A 25185-nucleotide genomic window follows, 5' to 3' on the forward strand; every position below is an offset into this window, starting at 1 on the left:
TTTGTATTATCCGTGTCAGGTCTGAAGAGTTAACTGACTTGGGCACAGTCAGATCAATTATCCCAGCAGGCTTTTGAAACTGCTTCACCAATGCTGTAACTCCTACTTATGTGAACTGTCCCATTTGAGTCAACAGCTTTTCAGAATATTCTCAGTTAAAATACAGCTGAGGATAAAACATTAGATAGTATTTGTAAGAAGGGCACATTGCCCTGGGTTTACATTTCAGTTCAGGTGAATGTCAGTGTCACAGTTGCTGAAGCGGGGCCTGCAAAGCTTTCTGCACAGATTGCAGCGAAATTGTACACTGCTCTGTCCTCAGAATTCAGCTGCAGCTGTATTTTGCTGTGTGGCCCTAAAGCAAAGGTTTCATCTATTAAGTGGCCTTCACCGACTTCTCTGCACTTTGCTACCTCCCAGTTTGTATGTTGCTATTCCATTATTCAATAAATGGATGTAATAAATGTTGTGTATAACTTGAATGATCACATGCAGGTTTGAAAATTAATGTTGAGGAGTTGATTTTTGAGCTCCTTAAGGTGGAAAAAATTAGAATATTTTGTAAAGACTGATTTACTTCTCCTGGAAAAAACAGCCAAGCAATAAGATCCTTTGCTATTTTGCCATGATGCGATCCTGAAAATAATCCAGGTTGGGATGACATCACAGGACATAATGAACACTCTGTCTTGACATAATGAAGGTCTATTACTTTGCAAAAAAAAGATTTTTTGGGGTTGAAGAAATGAAATGATTAGAAAACTATGTGCTCTGCGGGAGGTAATGAGATTAGCTCAACACAAGGTCCTGCAGAGTTAGAACTTCTCCAGACACAAGAATGGCTTAGCCATTCAATGGAAATTTCAGGGTACTATTAATCTGCTCTGAGGTCAGATGAAGGCTATATGTTTTCTTCACCATGAAAAAGAAATCAGTTGATAAAATCTCAAGGGTCTCATGCCAATGCAAGCTTCAAAGCAATGAACAATATAAAACAAGCTTTCTTGTTATGATTGGTAAATGTTTACTCAATTCAGCAAAGGCCTTAGAAAATAAAAAACATACAGGAAACTGTGCTTGTGAAGCACGTGTAGAGAAGAAGCCAGTGTATCTTATTACAGGACTGAAAGGAAGACAAAGCAATTCACTATAAAACTGAGGCTGACTCCTAACCCAGGAGGGTGTCAGTGTATCCAGCAGTTCTCTGTCACAGATTTTGTACAGGAGCTAATTTGCAGCAACTCAAGACCAAGCCCATTCCACTGGAGTAGAAGGAAATTGCAGTCATCTTTAGCATTGGTTGGCTCAGGACCCATCTGCTTGGTCACAGCCCAACAGCTGGCTAGTCACGACTCTCTAGAGAGAGGAGAATTGTGGTGTAATGGACCCTGAGTTCTACATTAGATCATAAAATGCTTAAGGTGTGTTTTCCTCATTATTTATTTGCTACTATGCACAGTTCCCTTTCCAGGTCAGTTGGTCTTCCTTCTCTTGCCAGAAAAGGGAAAAGACTTGCTATTTGACAACAGTAAAAGTCTAGAGAGATCATAAAGATGAAAAGATGGATGGCTTAGAGGATAGCAGGCAAGGCAGGGATTTAAGAAACTACTCCTTGGTTCCCAGCTTTACATCCTTGCTGTCACTAACTCTCAGCAGTGGTGGTGCGAGCCTTCCCTCATGACGTTAAATGCATTTATTTCATGGTGACCTCTTTGAAGTGCTCAGATGTGATTGCAATGGATGTCACACACAGAACAAAGAAGGACCAGAGAGAAAAAGAGAAGTCAAGATGCATCTCGCAGTGAAGCAGAAATGGCTTGGCATCCTTGCGCAGAGGGAGAGAGTGCAGGGGCTGGTCAGCTCTTCTGAGAGCTGGTAACCAGCGTGAACATGAGGTTGCACATAACTTCATCTGCTATTGAATGAAACTAAATTCCTCCTTATCTCCACCTCTCCGGGCTGTACCCAACAGGAATTTGGACCAGGAGGAAAGTCCCTTTCAAACGGAAACCAAAAAGACACTGCAGAGAAGGAGAGGTGAGGCTTGAAGGGCACGGACAGAGGAAGAAGACCCAGTGGCAACCATGAATAAAAAAAAAGGAAGGAGGGGAGATTTAGATTAGATAGTAGGAAAACGTTCTTTACTATGAGGGTGGGGAGGCACTGGCACAGGTTGCCCAGAGAAGCTGTGGCTGCTCCATCCGTGGCAGTCTTCAAGACCAGGCTGGATGGGACTTTGAGCAACCTCGTCTAGTGGAAGGTGCCCCTGCCCATGGCAGGGGGTTGGAACTGTATGATCTGTAAGGTCCCTTCCAACCCAAACCATTCCATGATTTTATGATCCTATGATTCCCTCTGACCGGGTCCCGCAGGAGACGGAAGAGGCGGCAGAGGAGGAGGAGGAGGAGACGGAGGAGGAGGCCGTGGTGAAGGAGGGGGTGGGCATCAGGGTCCCCCGCCCCGGGGAGCGGCCGGGGCGGTCCGGTACCGCCCCGCCAGTGGCGCGCCTCTCCGCCGCTTTAAATGATTTGGAGCACGAACGGGTGCTGGGCTGCTGGTGCGGCGGCGGCAGGAGGCATTTCTGGTGCCGGTACCGATGGGCTGCAGCCGCCCGCGTCTCCCCTGCTTTGGCGGCGCGATGGGAGCGGGACCGGCGGGCCTATACCTTGGCCTGTGCTGGGCGCTGGCTGCCCGGGCGAGCGGCGCGATGGAGCCGCGGCTGCAGCGGGGCATGTGAGTGCGGCGCGGCGGGACCGGGGCTTTGTCTGTGACCGGGTGGGGGCCTGTGCCCCTCCGGCCTCCCGCGGGGCTGCCCCGCGGAACGGACCTTCGCGGTCATCCACACAGAAAGTTTAGCCGGGTGCGCTTTTAACTTGCCCAAGCGCACTCAGCATCGTAGGTTTGTGATCCGCGGGGTTCTCTTTGAGTGCGTACTGTTAAGACCCGCAGCCCCCGGGGAAGGTGGAGGGGCTGTCTCGAGTTTGATTCGAGCTCTGTAGTGAGCTTCAGGGAGCGCGTCGGTCTCACCGAGTCAGTTTCTTCTTGTTTAAAAAACGAACGAGTGGCTTGTATGGCTGCATAGGTTCGTGCTTCCTGAAGGGCTGCGTTGAGCTTGACCTGAACAGCAATAGAAAAATCAGTGTAGTAAAACCTAGATGTAGTCAGGAAGAGTACAGACCACGAGGAGATAGAGGTGAGAGCGGTGGAAAGCACCCACCAGGGGTTGTGAGCACCGCTCGTTTTCCGACACAAAGGAGTTGGGACCACATATACGAGTGGAAGTTTCTATGAGGTGTATTGCATGGCATGAACAACAAATGTGCTTTGTTGTAAATGCAGTACAACCTTTTTGACAACAGGTAGTATTCTGGGCAAATCTAAAGCAGAATAGGTGGTAGCATGCTCAAAGTCAAATAGTTGAAGTTTTTGCTCACTGAAATAGAAAATAAAATCGCTGGAGACTGTTCTCTGCTTTATGTTGAGCACCTTGTCCTCTGCAAAACTCCTCTTGTATTTTTAAGGAATGTCATGTCCCCAAAACTGCAGCAACCTGACAACAGCCTGTTCAGATGTCAGTGCGTACCCTAATTTCTAACCTTTTTTCTCTTCCTATTTGACTTGATCAACTTCCACTCTTTTATAATTATTTTTTTTGTTTGGTCTGATTCTACTTATTTCTTCTGTTACAAAATTAAAAATTTCTAAGGCTATTTCTCATTGATTTTCTATGCATTATCATGTAAATATGTATTTACCAGAAGTGCTTTTAAGGCGGTTTATGTTACTTCATTTTGCTAGAGCACTAAGTATGTATCACAGTGTTTCGAGAAGTCAAGTTGATTTTCTGGTAAAGCATTTTTCTATTAAAAGTGCTCTGTGTTTCTTTCAGGCATGCTTCTTGCTCTCTTTGTAAGCAATTACTCTGCTGTGAGGAAGAATACTGTTGGCATACATTAATCTGTTTGCATTAGACATTGGTAGTAACTAGGTTTCTGCGCTTTTGAAGCTGAGGGTGATGTTAACTGCAAATTGCTTCCAAACAATTTGTGTTTGCTTTTACCTTTTTAAATGCAGTGTCACTGAAAGAATACATGAAATATTTCCTTCTGGAAATGACACAGTATGAAGATATTGCTGTTGGGCTCAAGTAATTAGGATCAGCAGTGCAGTGTTATCCAGCAGCAACATAAAACCCCACCAAAACCCATCCATACCCGTGGCAGAGCCTCGAGTGCTTTTCCCAAGAAGCATATTCTTGCAATTACTGTAGTTCTTATTACTTTTCCTGAGCTAAGGCAAGTATATGTATTACTCCAAACTTGCTTTACGTTATTTACCTTTGATGTAAACAAATGCAAGACGTGATAACCCCTTGGCTTTCACCAAGAGACAGTGAAATGCTCAAAAGGATACTTAATGATTCGCCTTTTTTCCTAGTAATTCTGGTTTGGGATTTTTTGGACACTGGCCATCTGCAGTCAATGGGATAAGAACAACAAATGTATTATTCCTTGGAACGTACCATGTTGAGTGCTTTCTTTAGTATTTGCTGTTGTTTTGATTGAGATCTTTTGTGGCTGAGGGTATACAGGATATTCTTCATAACTGTTTTTGTTCCGCTGCTAGCTCGAGTATTTGCTCCCAGCTAAAAATGAAAGGGATCTGTGTGGATGTTGGTGTTCTTCTTCCAAGCCCCCTGAGGAGATTTAATGTAGAACAGATTATATAGGATGACTAGCTATTTCCATCAACTACATTTCCAGACAATTAGCCCTTGATGGTCTTCTAATAGAAGTTTAGAGAACATTGGAACAACCAGAGAACAAATACACAGTTTTCACCAAAAAGCATGCTATTTAGGCCTTGAAACATGGATTTAACCATCTCTCATCATAAAAAACCACATTTTTAGCAGCTTATTTGGCAGTGAGCTTTGTAGTTTAAAATTGCAGTACGTAATGATGTTGTAAGTGTGATGTGTGGTTATCTAGTGTTGAGTTTGCTTTCAGGATTGTGCATCCCAGAAGGATAGGATAGTTGTGGGGCAGTACAGAAACGGGAGCTAATTGCAGACGGCTTGAACTTCTGTCAGAAGTGGTAAATCCTCTCCTAGAGAAATACTCAACTGCAAGTTTTAGAAGTGCAGATGCTGTCTCATAGTTGCAATATGGGACAGAGCAAAAGTCAGGAATGGTCATGAGGTATGTGCTGGGAACACCCTTTGTGCAATAAATACTACCTTTCATAGTTAAGACTCGGACATGGCTCAAGAATGGATTTTTCTGTTCCCAAATGGCTTGAATGAGAACTTCTTTGAGAAAGTCATGAGAGAAACTTCATCCCTGTCTACATGAAGCCCATTTACTTGCTTTGTGGTTTTGCAGGTCTGGGATGACAGTTAAAATGTGTGATTTGGTTTTGAAGAATGCAGTAGAAATCTGGGAATAAACAAATTTTGCTTAGGTTTCTTTGGCTGCTCAAGTGTTGCAGCTGCATATTTTCACACTATCCATAAGTGAGTAAATTTGGTCACATTCCAAGGAACACCTGGATTTAGAGCTGGATTTGTGCCTGAGTAACAGTTTTCCAGCTTCTTCAGTCCTACGGGGCACTGCAGGTTTGTTTTTGCTGCTCCAGATAAATCGTACTCCCAAAAGGGAAATGCGGTATTTGGATGGTGTCTACTTTTGCAACACTCAAACTTGGTCTTTTAATTGTACCAGTTATTGGTCTACAAAGATACAGGGCTATTTTAGCACCATGTCTCACTGCAACCAGATGTGGCTGTGGACACTATTTCAGTGTATTTCAAAATAAACTATTGTTGTACAAAGCGTGTTCAGAGAAAGAGGTGCTTCTGAATTTTGACTGCTGTAGTGGAACAAATTGCGTATGACTTTGAGTATGCTGGAATGCAGTGCAAAAATCTAAGTAATACAAAAATTGCTTCTGTATAATATTTGGCTACAAGCTAAAGCTGTATCACCTGGAGTTTTGTCATAATGCTGTCCCAGTGATGTGAAAAGCTGGTTGTGTAATAATTTCTTGGTGGGAAATTGTGTTAGTATATTGGCTGTTTAGATAATACACCGTGTTTTCCTCTCCAGTGATACCAATTTGCAGGTGTGAGGAAAGCTTGTATTCCTAGTGGTGAGGGATGAAAGCATGTTTGGTTCTTGGAGCTGAGTAATGTAGTAGAATTTCCTTCAGTTTCATTGAATAAGATATCCTGTGTTCAGAGACTTCATAGTTAAAAGAAGACTGCAGGTTTTCTGGTAAAGAGAAGGACCTGACTTTCCACTAATGTATTTAAAATTTTTCTCCTTTTTTTTTTTTTTTTTTTATTCTTTTTTCTAACATTGGTTGAAGCGACGCTGGCAATCCAGAGTTGTTGCCAAATTCTGATTTAGGCTACTGAATTTTACCTAACGGGTGCTTTTTCAGCTGAAGCCTCGAATACTACTTTCCAGTCCTGTCTGCCTAGAATCTGTAAGGTTGCAGCAAACCCTCAGTACTTTTGGATAGCAGATACCTCCAGCCTTTGAGGTTTGAATAATGTGATTCTAGGATTCTAGTAATCATGGCTTAAATGCTTTGGCATAAAAGATACCACAGTCCCATCTCCTCTACCATTTCCTTCCCGCCCCCCATTCTCCTGGGTATCTTTTAATATTCAGTAGTTCTTTCTAGGAAAGAAAAATAAATGTTGAAGACTGAGATGCTTCTCATCTTCATGAACGTGAATATGATGAACATCTTTCTCGCCTGTGCACTACAGTATCTGGCCACCAGATAGAGCTCGTGCTGGTCAGCATTAAAACACAGAATCACGTTTTTCCGGAGTCTGGACTTCAAGCCTCTGTTTCAGAGTTTCTAAAGGAAAATTAATTTTTTTATTTAGCCTTTTAACAGATGGAAAAGGGCAATATATAGTTCTTTTCCTGATTTCTGACATTTTTCTCCTGCTTTTCAGGGGAAAAATGAGATCAAGACTTCCTCCTAAACTCTGAAATAGCTGTAAGACTGAGACTACACAATAATAAAGTGTGACAGCCTGAAGTAGCTGTATTTATCAAAGATGAGCTTGATCTCATGATGGACTGTAAAAGATCAGTTTTATAAATGTCTGTATAAAATATTTATAAATGATTTCCATATCGGGTATCACATAATGTCCCCACAAGAAGCTTAGACATTTGCTGCCCATAATCACAATAGCTTATTTATACTGTATGATTCTTAAATCTGCAAGTTTAAGGTAGGTAAGCCCCAGTTCTCATTCTCTTTTAATGGGATTTGACTTCCTAAGTTACTCCTCAAAAATGCACCCTAAGGGGAGAACTTGTCAGTGTTTCTTTAGGTTTAATTGTGCTGCTTTATGAAATACTGATATAGTTTAGTTATTTATGCATGCATTTATTATGTGCATTTAGTGCGTGTTTGCAGTATATCTGATTACTAGGAAAATTGCCCGCTTCTCGTTTCAGCTTTTTTTGTCATTGTTCATGTCCGGTGCTGCTTACTTATTGTACTTCTAGATATGCTGTGATCTAGATATGGCAGAGAACATGGAATATTTCTAGTAAATTTAAAGAAAACTCTGAATGAGAAGGGGTAAGATTATTTGGTAATGTGAATCCCAGTCTTTGGGTGACTTGTCAGCAGCACCTTCTTTGATGGAAGCAATGCTTTGGCTCTCAGAGTTAACAGACCATATTGCAGACTTGTGTTATTCACCAATTAAATACCTTCTCTCTTTGAACACAGTTAATAGATTTCCTCTTTCTGAAATTCAAGCCTGTTATTGCTTACGTCTTCTCTAAAATCTATGACTTTTATTTCTGAGCAGAAAGAAATTTCCTTTCATTATTGCTAAATCAAAGCATTTTAAAATTGCATACTGAACATATGTAGTCTTGGGTTTATACTTTGGATTCCATGCTGCTCTTGGTTTAAAACTAGTCATTAATTGTTCTGGAGGTAAACTTGAGTTTTCTGCCTTTGGCATAAGAAGTTGTGTGCTTCTGGATATAATGTGGGCTGAGCTTTTTTAAGGTGAGTGGTGTGCTGTATTTTTTCTCAGTGCCTTCGACCTATGGGTGAATACTTGTCTTTATGTGTGTGAAAAATTGAATGTTACTTAGTGAGAGTTCTGACTTCTTTTTTTGCATTCTGTAGTAGAAACACCATACTGCTTTCCCTTTGTAAGTCAGAGCAGAACTTGATTCAAATTGTTGCTTGGTAGGGAACACTATGCCCAGACTGTGTTTCTGTGTACACAAATTAATTCATTATTAAAAATATACTATCTCCAGCTATGCTGGAGAAGGAGGCTTTGTAAGGTGCTTTGTATTGCTTTATAACTCGCAGAATATCAAATGATGAAACACTTGTGTGTTTTGGGCCTAGTCTTTTCAGGTGAGGATATTGCTGTATAGGAAATGAGTTTTCATACACCTCAACCTATATAATACTCTTTGGGGGTTTATCATTCTGTTCGTTTTTGTTAGCACTCTCCCTGCCTACAGATGCCTCATCAAAGGTGAAAAATACGGTTGCATGAACTGATCACTTATAATTGTATTCTTCATGAGGCAAGGCCTGTCCATCCTTTTTCTGTCTGTAAAGTGACATGAGCAATTTGTGGGTTATTTAGAACTTCAGTATTGGTTTCTAATATTTTAGATACAAATGTATGAGGTTTTTTTCCCTGTTTACCACTATTGAAAATGTCTAGCTCTAACAAAATTGCTTAATGTTTTTAAAATAATCAAATGGGCATTTGCATAAGTGGTACCAGTAAAAGCCTTGGAATATTTAACACTTAAAACCTTTGTATGTAGGGACTTTTCTTGCATATATTGCATGCTATCTCGTAAGTAAGCTTTCAAGAAAAGAGGTTTTGGCTCTGAACTGTTAAAATCTGACACACATCAGAAAGGCAGTGAACAATTCCTAAACACTGGTTGCCAAACTGAAACTGAGGATTTTGTTACCTTCTAACTGGTTTCACTCTCAAACAATGTGGCACTTGCTGAAAACTAAAATGAGCTTTTTCTCCTTATGACACGAATGGTATAACATTTTTTGGTGATTCGTATTTTAATATTTTAGCATCAGGCCCTCTGGTGCCTTCTTGCCAAAAGAAGCCAGGGGTGTGTGTAAGTGGCAGATTTACTGGGGTTACTTTTGTTACTTACTTTTTTGCAATGGAATGGTAATTGAGATGGGTGTAGTTAATGTGAAATGTCATCCAGAGATGACTGATGCTGTATGATTGCCTTCCTCCTATAATTTCACTTTTTTTTTTAATGCTTGGTATTGTCTGAATTCTGGACAACTTGCCTTTTTTTTTTTTTTTTACGAGTAGGTGCAAACTATTTCTTAGCTTCTCTGTGTGTGACTTCCAGTATGGTTTTCTAATTACATTAGAGTTGGATCCTTAGGACAAAGGTGCTTAAATTGTCTGTAAAGCAGTGTGTGTACTGGAAGGATTTGTCAGTGCTGTGTGAGGCTTGCTAGGCCTCACCACATGCAGTGATGCTGACAAGCTCCTGGATATGCTGTTCTTTAAGTCATGTGCTTAGAAATAACCTCAGTGTAGACATCTGCAGACGTGCACAGAAGGTACCAATAAAGAGTATAATGGTTGTAAGAAGATGGTAATACCAGGTAGTCTCTGAAATTATTGTACTGTTGTTTTGGTAGTGATTTTTCTTTGTTTACAATAAAACTCGTGCCAAAGCAGCCATATTCTGGGATAATCAACTGTTTTGGGTACAGTAGATAAAAGTAATATGCATGCTTCTCTGAACATGAACAGGGATGGGTATTTGGAGGTTACTGGTGGTGTGTGCTAAAGTGGCGATAATACATTTGCTATCTTGTGGTTGTGTTCTTTGATGCCTCTGTCTCCTGATCTTGAAGATGCCACTTAGTGCCTGGAGAGGTCAGCCAGTAGAAGAAAATATAAAACTGAATGTTCCTGGGGGCTGAGGCAATGTGACACTTTTAAAATAAATAAATGTCTCCATTTAAAATGCAAAACAAAAGGTGACTTGGCAAACCGTAGTTAAATGGTTTGGGTCTGGATGTGCATGTTTATCTTCTGCTTCTCTTGCTAAGCAAAACAGATTATCCTGTCTTGGGGGAGGGAGGAGGATAGTTAAATAGAAGTTAAATGACAGACGCTGCACTTTGATAGCAGTCGGAACTAGAAATCTTATTGTTGTTATAATAGCTGAGTGTGTAATTAATCATCTCATATTGATTTGCTCTTAATCTAGATGCAGTGCACAAAGGTTGGAAGAACCCTCATGTTATTTAGCTGCACCATGTAATCGGAGAGAGGATGTGAATAAGACACAGCAGTGCATTAGTAATCTGTGGGCTTAGGAGAGTCTTCTGTGGTGGACCTTTGTCCACAGATCCAGAGAATAGTAGTGATAATGAGATCTAATCTAAATGAGCTTGGTACTTACAAGCTGTATCCCAGAGGGCATATAAACATCACAAATATTGATACAGGATCAGTAGAGAGCAGGGATTGATTAGTGGTCAAGGGAGCAGGATGTCCTAATTGTCTCTGGTAGGGCTGATTAATTTTATCAGGGAAATGTGGGGAAATGAGCCTTAAAATAGATTAAGGGTAGAAGGGCAGTGTGGCATTTTTAAAAAGGAAGAAAAGCCTTTTCTGTCATTTCAGCCTTTATGAATTATTGTTGCTATTGAGCAGTATATATCTAGAGAACAATTTTATCTTTATCTTTGCTTATACATATATATGTGTATGTATATATATAGGTAACTTGTCCTTTGGATCTTTTGTTTCTGTGGCCTATTTCCTAATTTGACTTTTTTGTGTTCAGATAAAACTTGCTTTTTTTCCTTTCCACTTGAGATGTTAATTATAGCAAACTAATTAATATGTTGTTTGCATACAACATCGTGTTGCTAACTGGTCCTCCCCTACAGTGTAGCATGTTTGTGCATGGTGCCAACTTGCCTTTCTAGAGGTCTCTTTCATAAGAAGCTGGGGATGTTCTGCTTGGGTAGTTGGAGGTATGAGGAGATTCAGAGAATTTTGTACCCTGAGACAGTTCTAGCCAAAGCCATTGTAGAAATGTACAGCTGTGTTCTGATCAACATTAGTGATCTTTGGAGCAAAGCCATTGTCATCACAGGAGTAGATAATTTAGCCCTGACAGTAATCTTGGTTTCCTTAAGGAAAGTTCTTATTTGATCTTTTCAAACTGAAGCTGGGAAAGCATGTAGACTGTGCTTTTCTAAGCTTTTAATAACAGCATAAAGGGAAGGAGCACCAACCAATCAGTGTTTTGAAAATACAGAATTCTGGCAAGTCACTTATGACAGATTTCATCTATTGACTGTTTCATGAGAAGATCGACAGTGTTCATGCTGCAGATTCTTTAGTTGAGGCAGTGCAGGCTACAACATATCATTTTTAGGAAGATGTTAACAGCCTTCTGGCTTAGCATAGAAAGTGGTGTCATTCACTTAGTCTCTGTGGAAAGACCTAAAATCAGACAGCCAAATCATGCTTTCCTGCTTATACATTAATGTTTTGATTTAAAGTTTGTGCTGTTGAAATAAACCTTTGAGGATATCTTGATGTGTGTTTGCTCTCTCTTTGTCTCCCATTAAATCTACCTACCTTTAGCCTCTTGATTTGAGCTGGAAGAAGGTGGATTGAATGAGAGATGTATTTTGTCAGAGGGTGAGGTGTTAGGCCCATGCTAAGCAGAATAACAAAATACCCCTGCCATAGGGATATGATGGGCCTCTTGAAATGGTGAACTGTTCCTTATCTACCTCTTGTGTTCAGTTATCTTCCCATCTCCTCACCTCTGTTTGCCCCTTTTGGATCACATGTGCCAGGCGTGTGTGCAGAAAGCTGCCTCTCTGCTCCAGATGGCCTAGACCTGTAACTGTCTTTTCCTTTGTTACACAAAAACCATGTGCACTTCTTCATGAGAGGTCATCTATTGCTGTATAAAATCATTTATGCTCTGGCGAGTGTGTAAAAGACCTAGCTACACTGATGTCCTTCTGAGACTTGCAGAATCATGGAACAGGATAAAACTGCCAACAACCTCACTTGGGACATTGTAGACAGGCTGTTTTGTGTTGTGTTTTTTTTCTTGCTGTGAGTAGTGGGAAGGCTACAATCGCTTCTTGGGGGAGCTCAGTTGGGGTGATCCTGGTGGTGACAGCTTGAGGGGGAACATGTAGGACTGCAGGTCAGGATAAATGGGTACAATTGTCAGTGATTTGGAGGACTTCAAGGATGCTCTTTGTATGTCCGGATGCTGAGTGGTTGAGATCAAAGTCCATTCAGCTTGCGGGCTGCTTACTGGAGTGGGCAGCAAACGGCTGGCGAGGAGAGCATGCAGCAAGTCTTTGCCTGAATAATTTCCTCAGCCTCATAACTTGACGTTGATAGACTTCCTGAGCCAGGTTTGCCATCTTTGTATTTAATAAACTTCTGTGGGCACTATTTTGACTCTTTTTGTGTGTGTGAAGATGCAAACTCCTTTTAAAATTCTAAACACAGGAATGAATTATATCCTGCCTGGAGATATTTTTAATTTTCTCTGAACTTTTCCACTTGTGCAGTGGTTCACAGGGATCACAGCCATATGATTAGCCAAGGCTGCTCCTGCTTCATGTTGGTCTAATTATCTGTTCATTAGAATCTTGAGTCTTGAGCTCAGGCTGTGTAGGGTGTCTTTGTTTAAAGTGCAGTCTCCTAATGCAAATATTAAGAGAGAGCTTTCTGGCTTGCCTGAGTCAGACTGACAAGCTAATAATAGCCTTCATGTTAGTCTTGGCTAACAGAGAGCATCAGTATAAAAAGGTTTTACAGGGCTGGTATATCAATCAAATCGTGGCACATAATATGCATTTGTGTATTCTGCTTGTTTTAACACTTAAGCTTCCATTAAGAAATATTTTCTGAATGCAAAGGGCATGGGAGTAAAAATTTCTTCCTTTAAATATACCATTACATCCACTAGAGATTTCAAATCAATCTTAGGTGGCCTCCAATTAATAGAATGCCATAATACAAACCTGTTTTCAATAGCTGTAGCCTTGTTCAAGAAACTATTCTGAAGTTTATAGGTAATGTGTCAGAGCAGTGAGTCAGATGGCTTAAAAACTGGTATATTGAATGTGTGGGGGAGTTGTGAGGATGGCTAATTGTTGGAGAGGGCATGTTTTATTTCCCAGCTTTGCCAGCAGAGGATTACATGTTATGCAATTGCTGCAATTTAATTATAGTGTAGCAGAGGTTTTGATATCTGCCTTTAAATTATCCCAAGGGCATCTAGGAGGAATAGCCTACTTTGAATAAATCTTAATAAACATATGACTTTATGTTGCTGGCTTGTTTTGTTCTGAGTGTCATTTGTTCCTATTAACTGTATCATAGAAGTCAATACAGCTATTCCTGGAAACATGGCAATATCAAATGAGTAAGTATTTGTAGGATGGGCTCGGTATTGTCACTGCAACAATTGTCAGCTTCTCTCTTTTATTTGTGGAAGAGCGATGCATATGAATGTACCTTTATCTGGAAAGTTTTAGGCAATTCTAATAAAAGGAGATATGCATGAATTATCAGTACATGATGTTCTATTCACTAGAGGGAGAGTCATTTTAAAAAGCCTGTTAAGTGAGGCATGGTTGCTAAGTAAGGCAGGGGTTTTATTAGACCAACTGACGTAATGGAAAAAAGCAGACAAGATCTTGAGAGCACAAAGATCTCCTTTGGATGTGAAACAAATGGCAGACTGCACTAAGAATGGTTTCGGAACAATAGCTCTGAACTTAAGCTAAATACGTTAAATGGTGACGAAATATGAGAGGAAGGGGTAGCTGAGACGTGGGAAGAATTGTTAGGTAATGGAGATGACATGGGAACATGGAGCAAGGGTGGTTTCTGGAGGAATTTAAGGCTATTTGGAACTACAGTGCTACTGTCTTCTGTCTTGCTTCACGGTGTTGGCAACTGCAGTTAGGGCAAACTCAAGGAATGGCAAATACCGAGCAGGACAAACTCAAGGAATGGCAAATAAGGAACAGTATAAAAATGGATTGAGTGGAGGAGGCAGAATATGAAACAGTGTGGGAGGGATGTCCACTGAAAGTGTTCTGTAGGATGATAGAGAGGAGTTAGTTCCTCCAAAGCCTGGGAGAAATAGGCATTCAAGTTCAGGAAACAAGAATGCTGGTAGGGGGCTTTTTACAAAGTAATGTAGGGATAGGATAAGGGGGAATGCCTTTAAACTGAAAGACGGTAGATTTAAATTGGGTATTAGGAAGAAGTTCTTTGCTCTGAGGGCAGTGAGGCACTGGAACAAGTTGTTTAAGGCCAGGTTGGATGGGGCCTGAAGCAATCTGATCTAGTGGAAAGTGTCCCCACCCGTGGCAGGGAATTGGAACTGGATGAGCTTTAAGGTCCCTTCCAACCCAAACCATTCCGTGATTCTAAGAAATTAATTTTTGTCAGGATGCTTTCTAGTACTGATGTTTTTGTGCTGGTGAGGTAAGACAACCAGAGTATGTAGTTGTGAACCTTCTTTTTAGAACTTAGTTTAAGTAGGCTACCTGGAATTCCTTGGGGGGTGGTTGATTGATTTTTTTTTTTTAAATCTTTTTTTTTTTTTTCCTCTACTTAAGTGTCCTGCGTAAGTGTTCTTGTTGGGTGACGGTCCTTGTTATGTTGAGGTGGGTATCTTGGGTATTACCTTTAGCTGGGGAGAGCTGTACTACGTTTGGAGACCTGTGTGGGTTTCTCATTCTGTGTGTTATTTGCATGACTGGCGTCTGCAAGTACTGAGTGTCTTCTGCACAGTTCTGGGAATATTGTGGAGTGGACTTGATGTAGGCAGTCAGGGTTTCTTCTGAGTAGCTCAGCAGTAAAAATGACCACACCTACCATATTTTCCTGTGCTGCATGGGCTTAATTTAAACTATCTGAAGACCTGCAGATGACTTTTTTATTAGAAAGGCTGACTTGCATGGTGTTCAGGCATAATAGGGAGGTGTAAAGTACTTTGGGCCTCTGAGATAAAAAAAACACCATAAAGCTTGAAAGAGCTATTAGGAATATCCAGTGTAACTAATGGTAACCTTAACTGCCGGGTAGCTGTTGGGTCAGAAAAGTTATTTCTTATTAATGCAAAAAAACCTCTCCTGTCTTCCAGCACAGGCTCACATTCATACCCCTGATGACTGACAGAGGAAACCAGTGTGTTACTCTTTGTTACTTTCTGGCCTGAAGAGGGGTCCCAAATCTAAATATGGGGAAAGACTTCTCTGCTGGCCACTGTGACGCAATGTTATTTACCATTTACCAGAGGGGGTATGCAAGGACCCTGTTTTTAGCCCCCCTGTGCTTAAATTTGCAAAGCCTCACCAACTAGAACAGGCTGTCTTGGGGAATTCATGATTTAATTATGTTAACAATCTGTAGCCTACTAAAAATCACTGACTTTCGTTTCTGTTACAGAAGGCTCATGCCTTAAAAGATAACAACAAACCGCACCATGTTTGGTAGCTTTAGGTAGACCTTGCAAGTTTTATGCAGTTATTATCTGGCATACTGCATTTCCTAAATTACAGCATGGCAAAGAAATCATAATAATGCTGACAGAATTTTTGCAAAACCGTCAACACGTAATTTTTTATTTTTTATTTTTTTACCCTCTGTGTCTCCTGAAATCCTACTATTTTTCTAGCTAGGGCTAGGTAGCAGGATGAAGATTACATGCCATCCTACAAAGCAATGCTTTTATTTTGGTCTTCTTATTTTAGGAATAATCAGCAGAGAACAACACACTTCCTGTTACAAATTACATGTGCTTCCCTGAGGGGGCTGATAGCAGAGAGGGGCTCTTACAGAATATGAATTTGCCGTAACAAATAGTTTAGATTAGATAAATCTCATCTGCCCTTGAATCCAGTGTAAATCTTCCATTGACTTGTATGGAGCCTGAGTTTCATTGTATGTTTGTGTACTGTTTATAAGGCAGGCACTGTATTTTCATTGTGTATGTATGTTAGCTATTCAGTAGCTTTGGGCTGTGGAGGTCAGTGCCGATTGCTGTCAAGTCTTTGATTCCTGCCCTCATGTGTCAATTGAAATAGAGGCTGTTGCATGTACAAGACCTAGTGGTGGGACTTGCAGTGATCTTGGTGTAGGAAGAGCCTCTCAAGCTCCCTAGCCTCAATCATCTGCTCCTCAGCTTGTGAGGCACCATCCTTTGTCAGGCAGTACCTCATCTGAAAGAGATCAGTGTTTTTGAGGGACAGCAAAGAGCATCTGCTGGGTTGTCAGTCAAATCGTGCTTCAACACTTGAGCTCATTTTCTGGGAACAGCATACAGTTGTTTTTTGCTAGCTGGGGCATTCATGTAAAAATTGCCAGCAGGATTTTTTTGTGCTCATGACTTGTACAAGCAATACATTAATGAAATCTTGGTTTCATTAATACCTGTGGACCCTTTGCCATTCTGAAATCATTGGATCATGATTTGTCAGTTGTTCATTGGTACTGGATTTTTATCAAGGTGTCTGTTTGATCAGGTCAAGGTGAAAAAAGTCATAGAACTATTTTTTTTTAAATAGCAATTTAAAAACCTGTTTCAAATTTTATTAAATGTAAGACATGACATGATTTTATGTATTTCTCTAGAATTCTAAGTTTTGTGCTAGAAATAATAGAGTATATCTTTCTTTCCCTCAAGGCCAAATGTCTGTCCAGTGTTTGAGTTGGCGTTAGTAGGACACCCACAGCCATGTGTCCAAGCCTTTAGTCGAATGGTGAAGATGTGGAAACAAGGTTGCGCAAGGAGGAAGTGGTGTACTGGCTATGAGAGAAGGTAGTCCATTATCTATAATTATAAATTGATTCTGTTACTGAGCTTAATGCAAATTCTTTTTTTTTTTTTTTTTTGTGAGGGAAGTTGCAAAATACGTCATCAGAGATGTGATGTAGTTATGAATATAGTTGGTGTCCTGCTGAGGTTTTACTTTATCTGTTATTACTGAGTAGAAAATGCAGCTTTTTTGTTTTGTTTTGGGTGTGTCATGAACTTCTTGGCTAGCTTTAGATCACAATTATATATCACTGGAAAATGTTCCTGTCTTTTTCAGGTCAAGTCTAGCTGTGAAGTTATCTACTTTGAAAAAATGAACTTCTTTCTATTCTGTTATGCTTAGAACTGATGTTAGATCTGACTCCCCCAATGACTAAACCCCAAACTGATTAGAAAACAAAATTACTCACCTTTGACTAGCCTGAATACAAATTAATCAGAAAATATGTGCACATGACATAATAGAGCATTTGATGTTATTAGGATGCCTTTTTCTCTTTGTTCCATTTTTAACAATTCAGGGGCTGAAAAAAGGTATAGTAAATATTACATTAGTACATTTTATTCCTGATGAGATGTAAATAGCTGGAATAGAAGTTGAGTTCTCTTAAATTTACTCTCTTTAAAGGTCTGGGTACTACACAATTTACAAGCAGGTGTACAGACTGGAGCGTCAGACTGTCTATAAGTGCTGCCCTGGATGGGTCCAACATGACAATGAACCTGGCTGTTTGCACTGTAAGTTGATGGCAAAACCCTGACAAATCAAGAGAGATGGCATGCTTAGGTCTTACTTTTTCCTATGCTTAATTCTAGAAAGATGGGGTTTATTTCTTGCTATTTATAACTGGGATTTCCAGTTAAAAGGAGGCGCTCTATTGATGGGTAAGAAAACTTCATTTTAAAATACAAAAGCTGTCGTAGGCAGAAGTACCAAGTACCTCTAAACAGTGGAAACTGCATTTTTTATTACATTTGTTGCAGCATTTTTGTGCCAGCCTGACTTTGACAGGCCAACCAAATTTATTGCTATTACCCAAATTATGCAAAGAAATCTGCTATAAGCCATTTGTTTCTTGGATGTAGCACTCACTGCAGAGTCTAACTGGTTTTGGCTTTTTCACTGCTGCTGTTGCCATTGAAGCAATTGTGTTTCTACACTAGGGTCCTCCATCTGAGAACCTGTTTCTATCAGTAATTTTTAATCATGACTGGATGTTTTTCTGAAAGATGGAATTTAATTTAAATGATAAGGATGCAGTTTAGCCACTGTTAACAATGAGTGGAAGATAGCAATCTACTTGCTGTTTAGTTTGTTTCTGTTTTGTCAGTAATTGTATTTTCTGTTTGAAAGTTAGCATCTGTTCCTCTGTATCTTTTAATCTTCATACTAACTCAAGGGATACACTCGGAAAGCTTGCTTTTATGTTTGTCTCTTTGTTTTAAGAAAAAAGTCTAAGAGGTATTCCTGTTAGTTTCAGACTGAATCTACATATTTAGTGTGCACCTGTTTAGTTGTAAGAAGTCTGTAAGAGATGTTTACAATCTCTATTTTAATCTCTGGTGTAAAGGAGTTTTAAGTATTTGAACACCAATAGCAATATAAAATCATTTTTCTCCTGAAACAGCAGTGCAGGCTTGCTTTGAATTCTTTAAAGGCACAAAAGAGGTTGAATTAGTCTTTTATATTTGATACTCTTTGCAAGTTTGGTCAACTATGTTGAATTTAATTTATGGTAAATAAATAATGTTCAGTGTTGGAGGAAAGGAAATATTTTAATCCCCTTGGATATATATAACATCTTTTAGTACACCAGTGTTTCTTAACCATTGCTGCATTATTCTCTGGCAGTTCATGTCTTGTTTAATACTGGATTCAGGCATTGCTTTGAGTCCTAAGAAACTGTCTTTGGCCTCTGAAGCATACTCAGGTTAAAGTGCATTATCTTAGTCTTATTGCTCACTTAAAGTTAAATTTCTTCATATCAACGTGGTAGCTCCAACCATGATGATAATTTCTACTGCAGTCTAACCTCTCCACTTAAATAAAAAGCTGGGTTTCTTCTTATTTGGAAGGTCCTGTTACAGGAGGACTATGACAGGAAGAGGCAATTCTGGAAGACCCTTAGCACAAAAACCAGTAACACACCCACCCTCATTTCATTCTATTTGTGTATCCTAGTGCTGTGCACTGTTGGCACTTGTTTCAATGGAGGGAAGTGTTCGGAAGCAGGATCCCAGGTTTGCCAGTGTCCTGCAGGATTTCAGGGTCCTCGCTGCCAGTATGGTGAGTCAGACTAAATGTCTCAAATGCATCTGGTGCTTGGGTAAAAAGCATGCTTAACAATATTTGTTACAGCATGAACATTTTATTAATGTGGACTTAAAGTTGTCTTTGCACTCTAACTTGTTATTTCGTCATTCTCTTATTTTCCAGAATTTGCCTTGTTTGGTATTGAATTTTAACAAAGCAAGAAGAAAATTTAACTTGGTTGATATCAGATGAGTTTCTGTAGTGGATAATACCATTGAATATCAGCAGTGGTATCCAGTGGAATATCTTTCTATTGCTTCTGAACTTGGATGTTCTTGTTAAGTTTCTCTGCATTGCTTTTTACCTTTGTGAGAGTAAATTCTGAGACAAAACAGCTTGGACAGCAGGTAAAAAATGCAGCAAATGAGCTGAATGTATTTTTTCATTTTTTTTTTTTTGGTGCATCTGTAAGTAAGAAGGCTGATTTTGCAGATCAGTAGCATATATTTCCTAGTATTCTTGAAATAACTCATGCACCAATCTTTCATTTCAGTAACTGTGTGCTAGCTTATTATACTAAATTCTATGAACTTATACTATCACCCACTCGTGGTGGGAATCGTTCTCTCATAGCTGGTTCATAATCTAATAAGCCCACAATGGGTTGTCTTGTAATTTACGTGGAATAAGATGATCACACATTGTGTAAAGCTCTTTAAAATTACAGAACTGCATCCATTTGGCTTCTTATGGGAGGAGGAAAAAGTCATTCCTTCAGAGTAGGCTGTGACTGGGACAAAGGACTTCTTTTGTATTAGGCAAATGATAATTTCCTTTTCAACTGAAGCACATTGTGTTTCTTTCAAAGAAAGGTGGATTTTTGAATATTTAAGTCTTTCACTTTTAAATTCCCATATGTTCACATCCTTACCTGCCTCATCTGTCATGGAGTATAAGTTAGGAGGAATGTAACTGTTTACAACAATCCCTTTAAGAGCTGAAAAGCTAAGCTCTGTACTTGATATGTGGCTTCTGTCATGCTTGTTTCATAACCTTTGTCATATTCTGATCTCTGGCCTCCACCAAGTCTTATGTGATAGTGTGTGCTCACTGCACCAAAGCAGCTGCATCTGTATGGGTAGCAGCCTCCCTCAGTAAAGGTATAAAACAGCTGGAGTTGCAGCAGGCATGGAAGTGGGAAATGTAAAAAGTCAACAAATGTTGCAAAGGTTTCGTGGTTTATTTATTTATCTTATTTATTCATGCCTGATCATAGATGACATCTTTCACTGTAAGGAAGCATTTAAATAAAATGCAGAGCTCTTTACAAGCAAACTTATACTCACATCAGACCACTGTGTGCCAATATCTACCTTCAGACATGAGTTCAGTTGAGCACATTCTAAGGGAGATGGTGTAATTGTGCTTTTCTTTACTGCCCATAGAAACAAGCTTATGTATGTCACTTGATATGAACCAGAGTGACACCAATGCAGGTTACTTTGTTATTGATTTACAGTAAAGCTGCTGGTTCAAGGTAAGTAGGATCAGGATCTCTAAGGAGCCCATATAATAAGCTTCTGCCAAATACAATGTAAGTCTCAACAAATTCTAAAGAGTCTTTGCTAGTTTGAGTCTCCTGTTTCTTGCTAATACCTACAGCACTAAGGCATTTCTAAGAGGCAGCTTATGTGGGTGTGATGTGGATAACACAGGTCAGATTTTCAAACTGAAATGAGATTGTGTGGCCTCTACGTCACAGATTGGTGACTGCAGATACTAAAACCAGTGTGAGGTATCCTTGAAATTCTCGCTTTTTGCAGTTGGGTGGATTTTTATTTTTGTGGTTTGTCTCCTTTCTATTGATTCCTGAGGTTTGAATGGAATTTCAGTAGTCATAATTTTCAGGTTTATACAGTTGCTTCTATTGCAGTCTGTCAGGGATGAGTTGATTAAGTTCTGAAGGGAAAAACCTACTTTCATGGACAATTCACTTGCTTAAAAAAAACAAGGTAACTTTAGAGTGTAAGGCCTCTTTAACTGTTGCAGGCATCTCCAGTTAGATGTTGGTGAGGTTTGTATTGTATCTGTTCTAAGCAGAACTAAAGAAAATGTACTGAGGAATCAGAAGCTATAGACTCTTTTTCTGTCTGATGTTGGAATATAGCTCTTGTAAATTGGCTTGAATTTAATGTGACTGCATTACTTAGCAGTAATATCTTGAGCTTATAGACAGTTAAGTACAGTCTGTCCCCTCCTCCCCACTTGTCTGTTCAGCCTGACTGTAAATAAACTGTTTTCCTTCTAATATTTAACCCAAAGGAAAAGGAATCTCTCCTACCAGTGTCTTTTGCTTTGAGGAACAGGTGGGTGCCAGGAAAACCATGGTTTATAATCTTGGAACATGTGCTATAAAATATTAATAGAAAAGATTATACTATAATGTATGAAGCTGTCAGAGGGCACTGTGCTACAGAGGCAGACTTCTCCCTCTCAACTGCGTTCCTCAATTGAGTCTTTGGTAGGAATGTTCAGGTAGTCCTTTTGGGGGCTTTACAGGGAAAGGGAGGCTCTAACTGGATATGAGATCACAGACTTCTAGCCAAAAGCTGCTCATCAGGCATTCCTTGGTTGTAATCTTGGTTTCCATCGCTCTTGGTGTTGTGGCCTCCTGTTAGTCTCTTGGCAGAGGAGGAACCATAAGCATTTCCTAACTGTACATACATTCATTTGAGCAAAATTGTTCTTTGTATTACATTTTATAGCTCCCCTCTTGAAATTCTTTGCTTATCTTTATTATGTTTGTGTCATTCAGTAGTGACAGCTAATTCTGAAGTTTCACTTGTGAAGTGGCTCTCATTATCTCCCTGCTGGGCACTACGATCCACAGGCAATAGATAAGAAACTATTATAAAAATATTATTAAAGTCAGTTACTCTAAAAGGTAAATGGGAGCATACATTCCGAATCCAATTTTTTTTTCTGTTTGTCACCTTTATATTTGCCATAAAGTTAGTAGGTAGGCCAGCCTCCTGCAAATCAAGTTGCTACATGCTTTGTCCTGGTGTGTCCTGTGGAAAGCTTGATATGGATCATTGAGCATGACTTATAAGAGCCCAGTGCATCATAGCAATCTGCAGCTGAGGTAATTATTCACAATTGGCATGATTGCATCTAATGACTTTATCATGTCATGCTTTAGTAGCCTGCAGCACAATGTTATGAGTCCTGTTATGAACTTTAGGTAATTGTGACTAGAAACATATTGTTGCATTGCTTCCACGCTGTACTGCATAGTTTTATTATTTTACCCTCACAAGTAGCAAAAAAAGTTAGAAGAAAGATTTATGGGTGAAATGGTCGAGCTCTTCATATAGCCATTACAAGGGTTCAGTAACAGATTGAGCTGTCTCTTGCATTGCCTGCTGCCATTTGTCTTCTGATAATAGATTTATATCAATTACAATGTAAACTTGAAAGTTGTATTTCTTTCTGTATTTCTTTACTTGCTTGAGAATTGAGATTCCCATTTCTCTTGAGCCCAGTGAAGGGGAGGAAATACATGTAACAGAGAAGAGAAATGGTAAAACCCACTGCCAAGAATCAAATCTGCTGCAGTGCTGGTTTCATTGTTATTCGTTAGTTGTGCTGGTAATCTTATTCAAGGCCTGCTAGCCAGCTGAGCTGGACATCAAAGTAAATTAACTTCATTGAGCTTGTTTAATTTGGCCCTGAGACTTGTACTTGGATATGCAGCTAGTGAAAGTATGCCACGTTCTACAAACAAGAGTAGCTTTATTTATTCCTTGTATACATAAAGTTGTTCAATTTAAAATGAAGGGCTAGTTTTGATTCTTAAAATCAAACCTCAAGTTATTACAGGCTTTACCAAGTGCCTCCTGCTGCTTTTAATAGCTCAAGTAAAACCAAGAATGAGAACTGAATAGGCTTTAGAATTTCATGACTGAAACAAAATACCAGTGTTACAAAAGTTTTGTAAGAGGCTACCGTAATTAAGAAAGAGTAACTGCAACTGAATGTCTCTGAGATGAGTGTTATCAGAAGACAGATAAAAGTAGGTAAGGAATGACCAAGGCAGACTTGTCAGGGAAGTTATCTTACAATGACAGGATGCTTGTCATCTGAGCTTAATCATTTGAAGATAGCTGAACGCAGTATTCCAGTGTTTAACAGGTTATTGTCAATGTATTTCAGTTTTGCAATGTCGTGTTGGCTGTAATGCAGGTGGAATTTTAAATTAATTATCTTACAGTGCCTGATGTAGATGACTAAAGATTGCGTGCTTGGGAAGCTCTACATCTTGAGAGGCAGTGTAGTTTGCTGAATATAGTGCTTGCCTGATATTTGAGATAAGGGCTTTGCTTTTTGCTTGCCACTGACCTTGGATGTTAGTTCAGTAACTTTTAGCAAGTTATACTGCTATGCCTCAATTTCTTAGTATATGGAATGTTGATAATGATAGCTCATTCCTTTGTAAAGTGCTTTGAGACCTAAGTAATTAAGAATAAGGTAATAGCATTAGAATGTGTATATAGAGGCAAAATGCACAGTGAATGGGTAGCTAAAATGAAACGCTTACGAGATATTAATCAGTTCATTGACTAGCTGTCAATCTCTTCCTTACCTTTGGTCACATGCTATTAAGATGTTGAACTATATAAACGAAAATGTCAGCACCTCCTAATCCAAGTAGATCAGAGTTTAAATTACAGAACTACCTAAAGGTTTGGTTGTATTTTGTTTTTCTTGTTTGTGTGGTTTTGTTTGTGGGTTTTTTGGTTTTTTTTTATTAATTTTTTTTAACCATTGAGTCAAATGGCAGGCATTCAGATGGATCTTCTTGCAACTCAAAATACTCATTCACTGTGAAAAAGTTTTTTCAGTTTTCCTCTAGGAAATATTTTTCCTGCAAAGTCATTTGGTAGAACTTCTGATTATTGTTCTGACTGCCATTTTGATCTCATCTGGAGATGCATATTTTCTTCTTTGAGATGGAGACCTAGGTAAGCCTTACAGGGCAGTATATATCCATGAAACAGTACTACAAGTTTTCATTATTTGTAGGTTCCTTAAAATGTCAAGCTTAGAACTCCCACAGGTCTGTTACCCATAGAGATGTCTTTAGTTTTCATGGATCTTAGTTTCCCAGTGGAACTACCTAATGTTTGAGTATTTGTGAGGGTAGGTTAGTTGTTAAAGTACTTAAGCAGTGTTGCTGATAGAAAGGCTTTCACTATTGCCAGTGGTTCTGTCATTTTCATATTTTGGCTATGAAATTTTGTATTCATATTTTGGCCGTGTGGTTTTATCAAAGACAAAATTTTTAACATGAACATTATCATTAATCCATAGGAGGGTGGAAGAAGATCACACAAAGATAATTTATTCAGATTACTCTAGAGTAGTGCATGTAATCTCTTTAAGATCATCAGCAATTTTTTCTGTTTTAGTACAGTCATTCAGCTCTAAATACCTTAGTCTCACCAGTGAAGAGCTAGCAAGCCTGTCATTGCAAGGAAAGCAGAGACGACTGCTCAGGATAGGCAGGTACCTGTTCTCTGGCAGAAAGAAATCTTGTGATTATCCTCTACTCCTAGTGGGCCCTGATTTTCTCTCTCTGCTCCTTTTCAGCTTCCTGGAAAAATGACCCGTCAGCCCTGTAACTTTTTCTTTGCCTACCATACTTTTCTGTTTCTGTGATTAAGAAGCACTGGCTGAAAGAAAATATGAAGGTGTAGATGTTTTTGGTCCTTTGTATTGCAGGAAAGAAGCACTAGTGTCATGTGAGGTTCTGACAGCTTGAGAGCATCCTGTTGGTTTGGTGTGTGCTTTTGAAAGTTGTACAACTGCTTGTGCCTGCATTAGGGGCTGTGGTAATCAGTGTCTTTTTCAGCACTTGTCAAAGTAATAAGTGTTGTTGTACTAGAGTATCCAAAACCCTTCCAAGCAGTGAAATTTGAAAATGTGAATGTTTTAAACAACAAGCACAGCTAACAAGGTGTGTTG

At 39.5% G+C, this 25185-nt stretch overlaps 1 protein-coding gene across 3 annotated transcripts in view; it reads left to right on the forward strand.

Annotated features, from left to right (window-relative positions):
• The first annotated feature begins 2574 nt into the window (after positions 1-2574).
• LOC133222201 (multiple epidermal growth factor-like domains protein 6) overlaps positions 2575-25185 on the forward strand; it is a 204661-nt gene continuing 182050 nt past the window's right edge. For all 3 annotated transcript variants that reach the window (XM_061371691.1, XM_061371692.1, XM_061371694.1), the window contains exons 1-4: positions 2575-2733; positions 16773-16907; positions 17533-17642; positions 19087-19191. In XM_061371691.1, the coding sequence (XP_061227675.1) occupies positions 2597-2733; positions 16773-16907; positions 17533-17642; positions 19087-19191 (487 nt within the window). In that variant the 5' untranslated portion in view covers positions 2575-2596. The remainder of the gene's footprint in view (positions 2734-16772; positions 16908-17532; positions 17643-19086; positions 19192-25185) is intronic.

This window comes from Neopsephotus bourkii, unplaced genomic scaffold (genome assembly GCF_033783945.1).
Source record: "Neopsephotus bourkii isolate Nb327-2 ecotype Australia unplaced genomic scaffold, CSIRO-AGI_Nbou_v1 NB_1574, whole genome shotgun sequence".
Lineage (NCBI taxonomy): Eukaryota > Metazoa > Chordata > Aves > Psittaciformes > Psittacidae > Neopsephotus > Neopsephotus bourkii.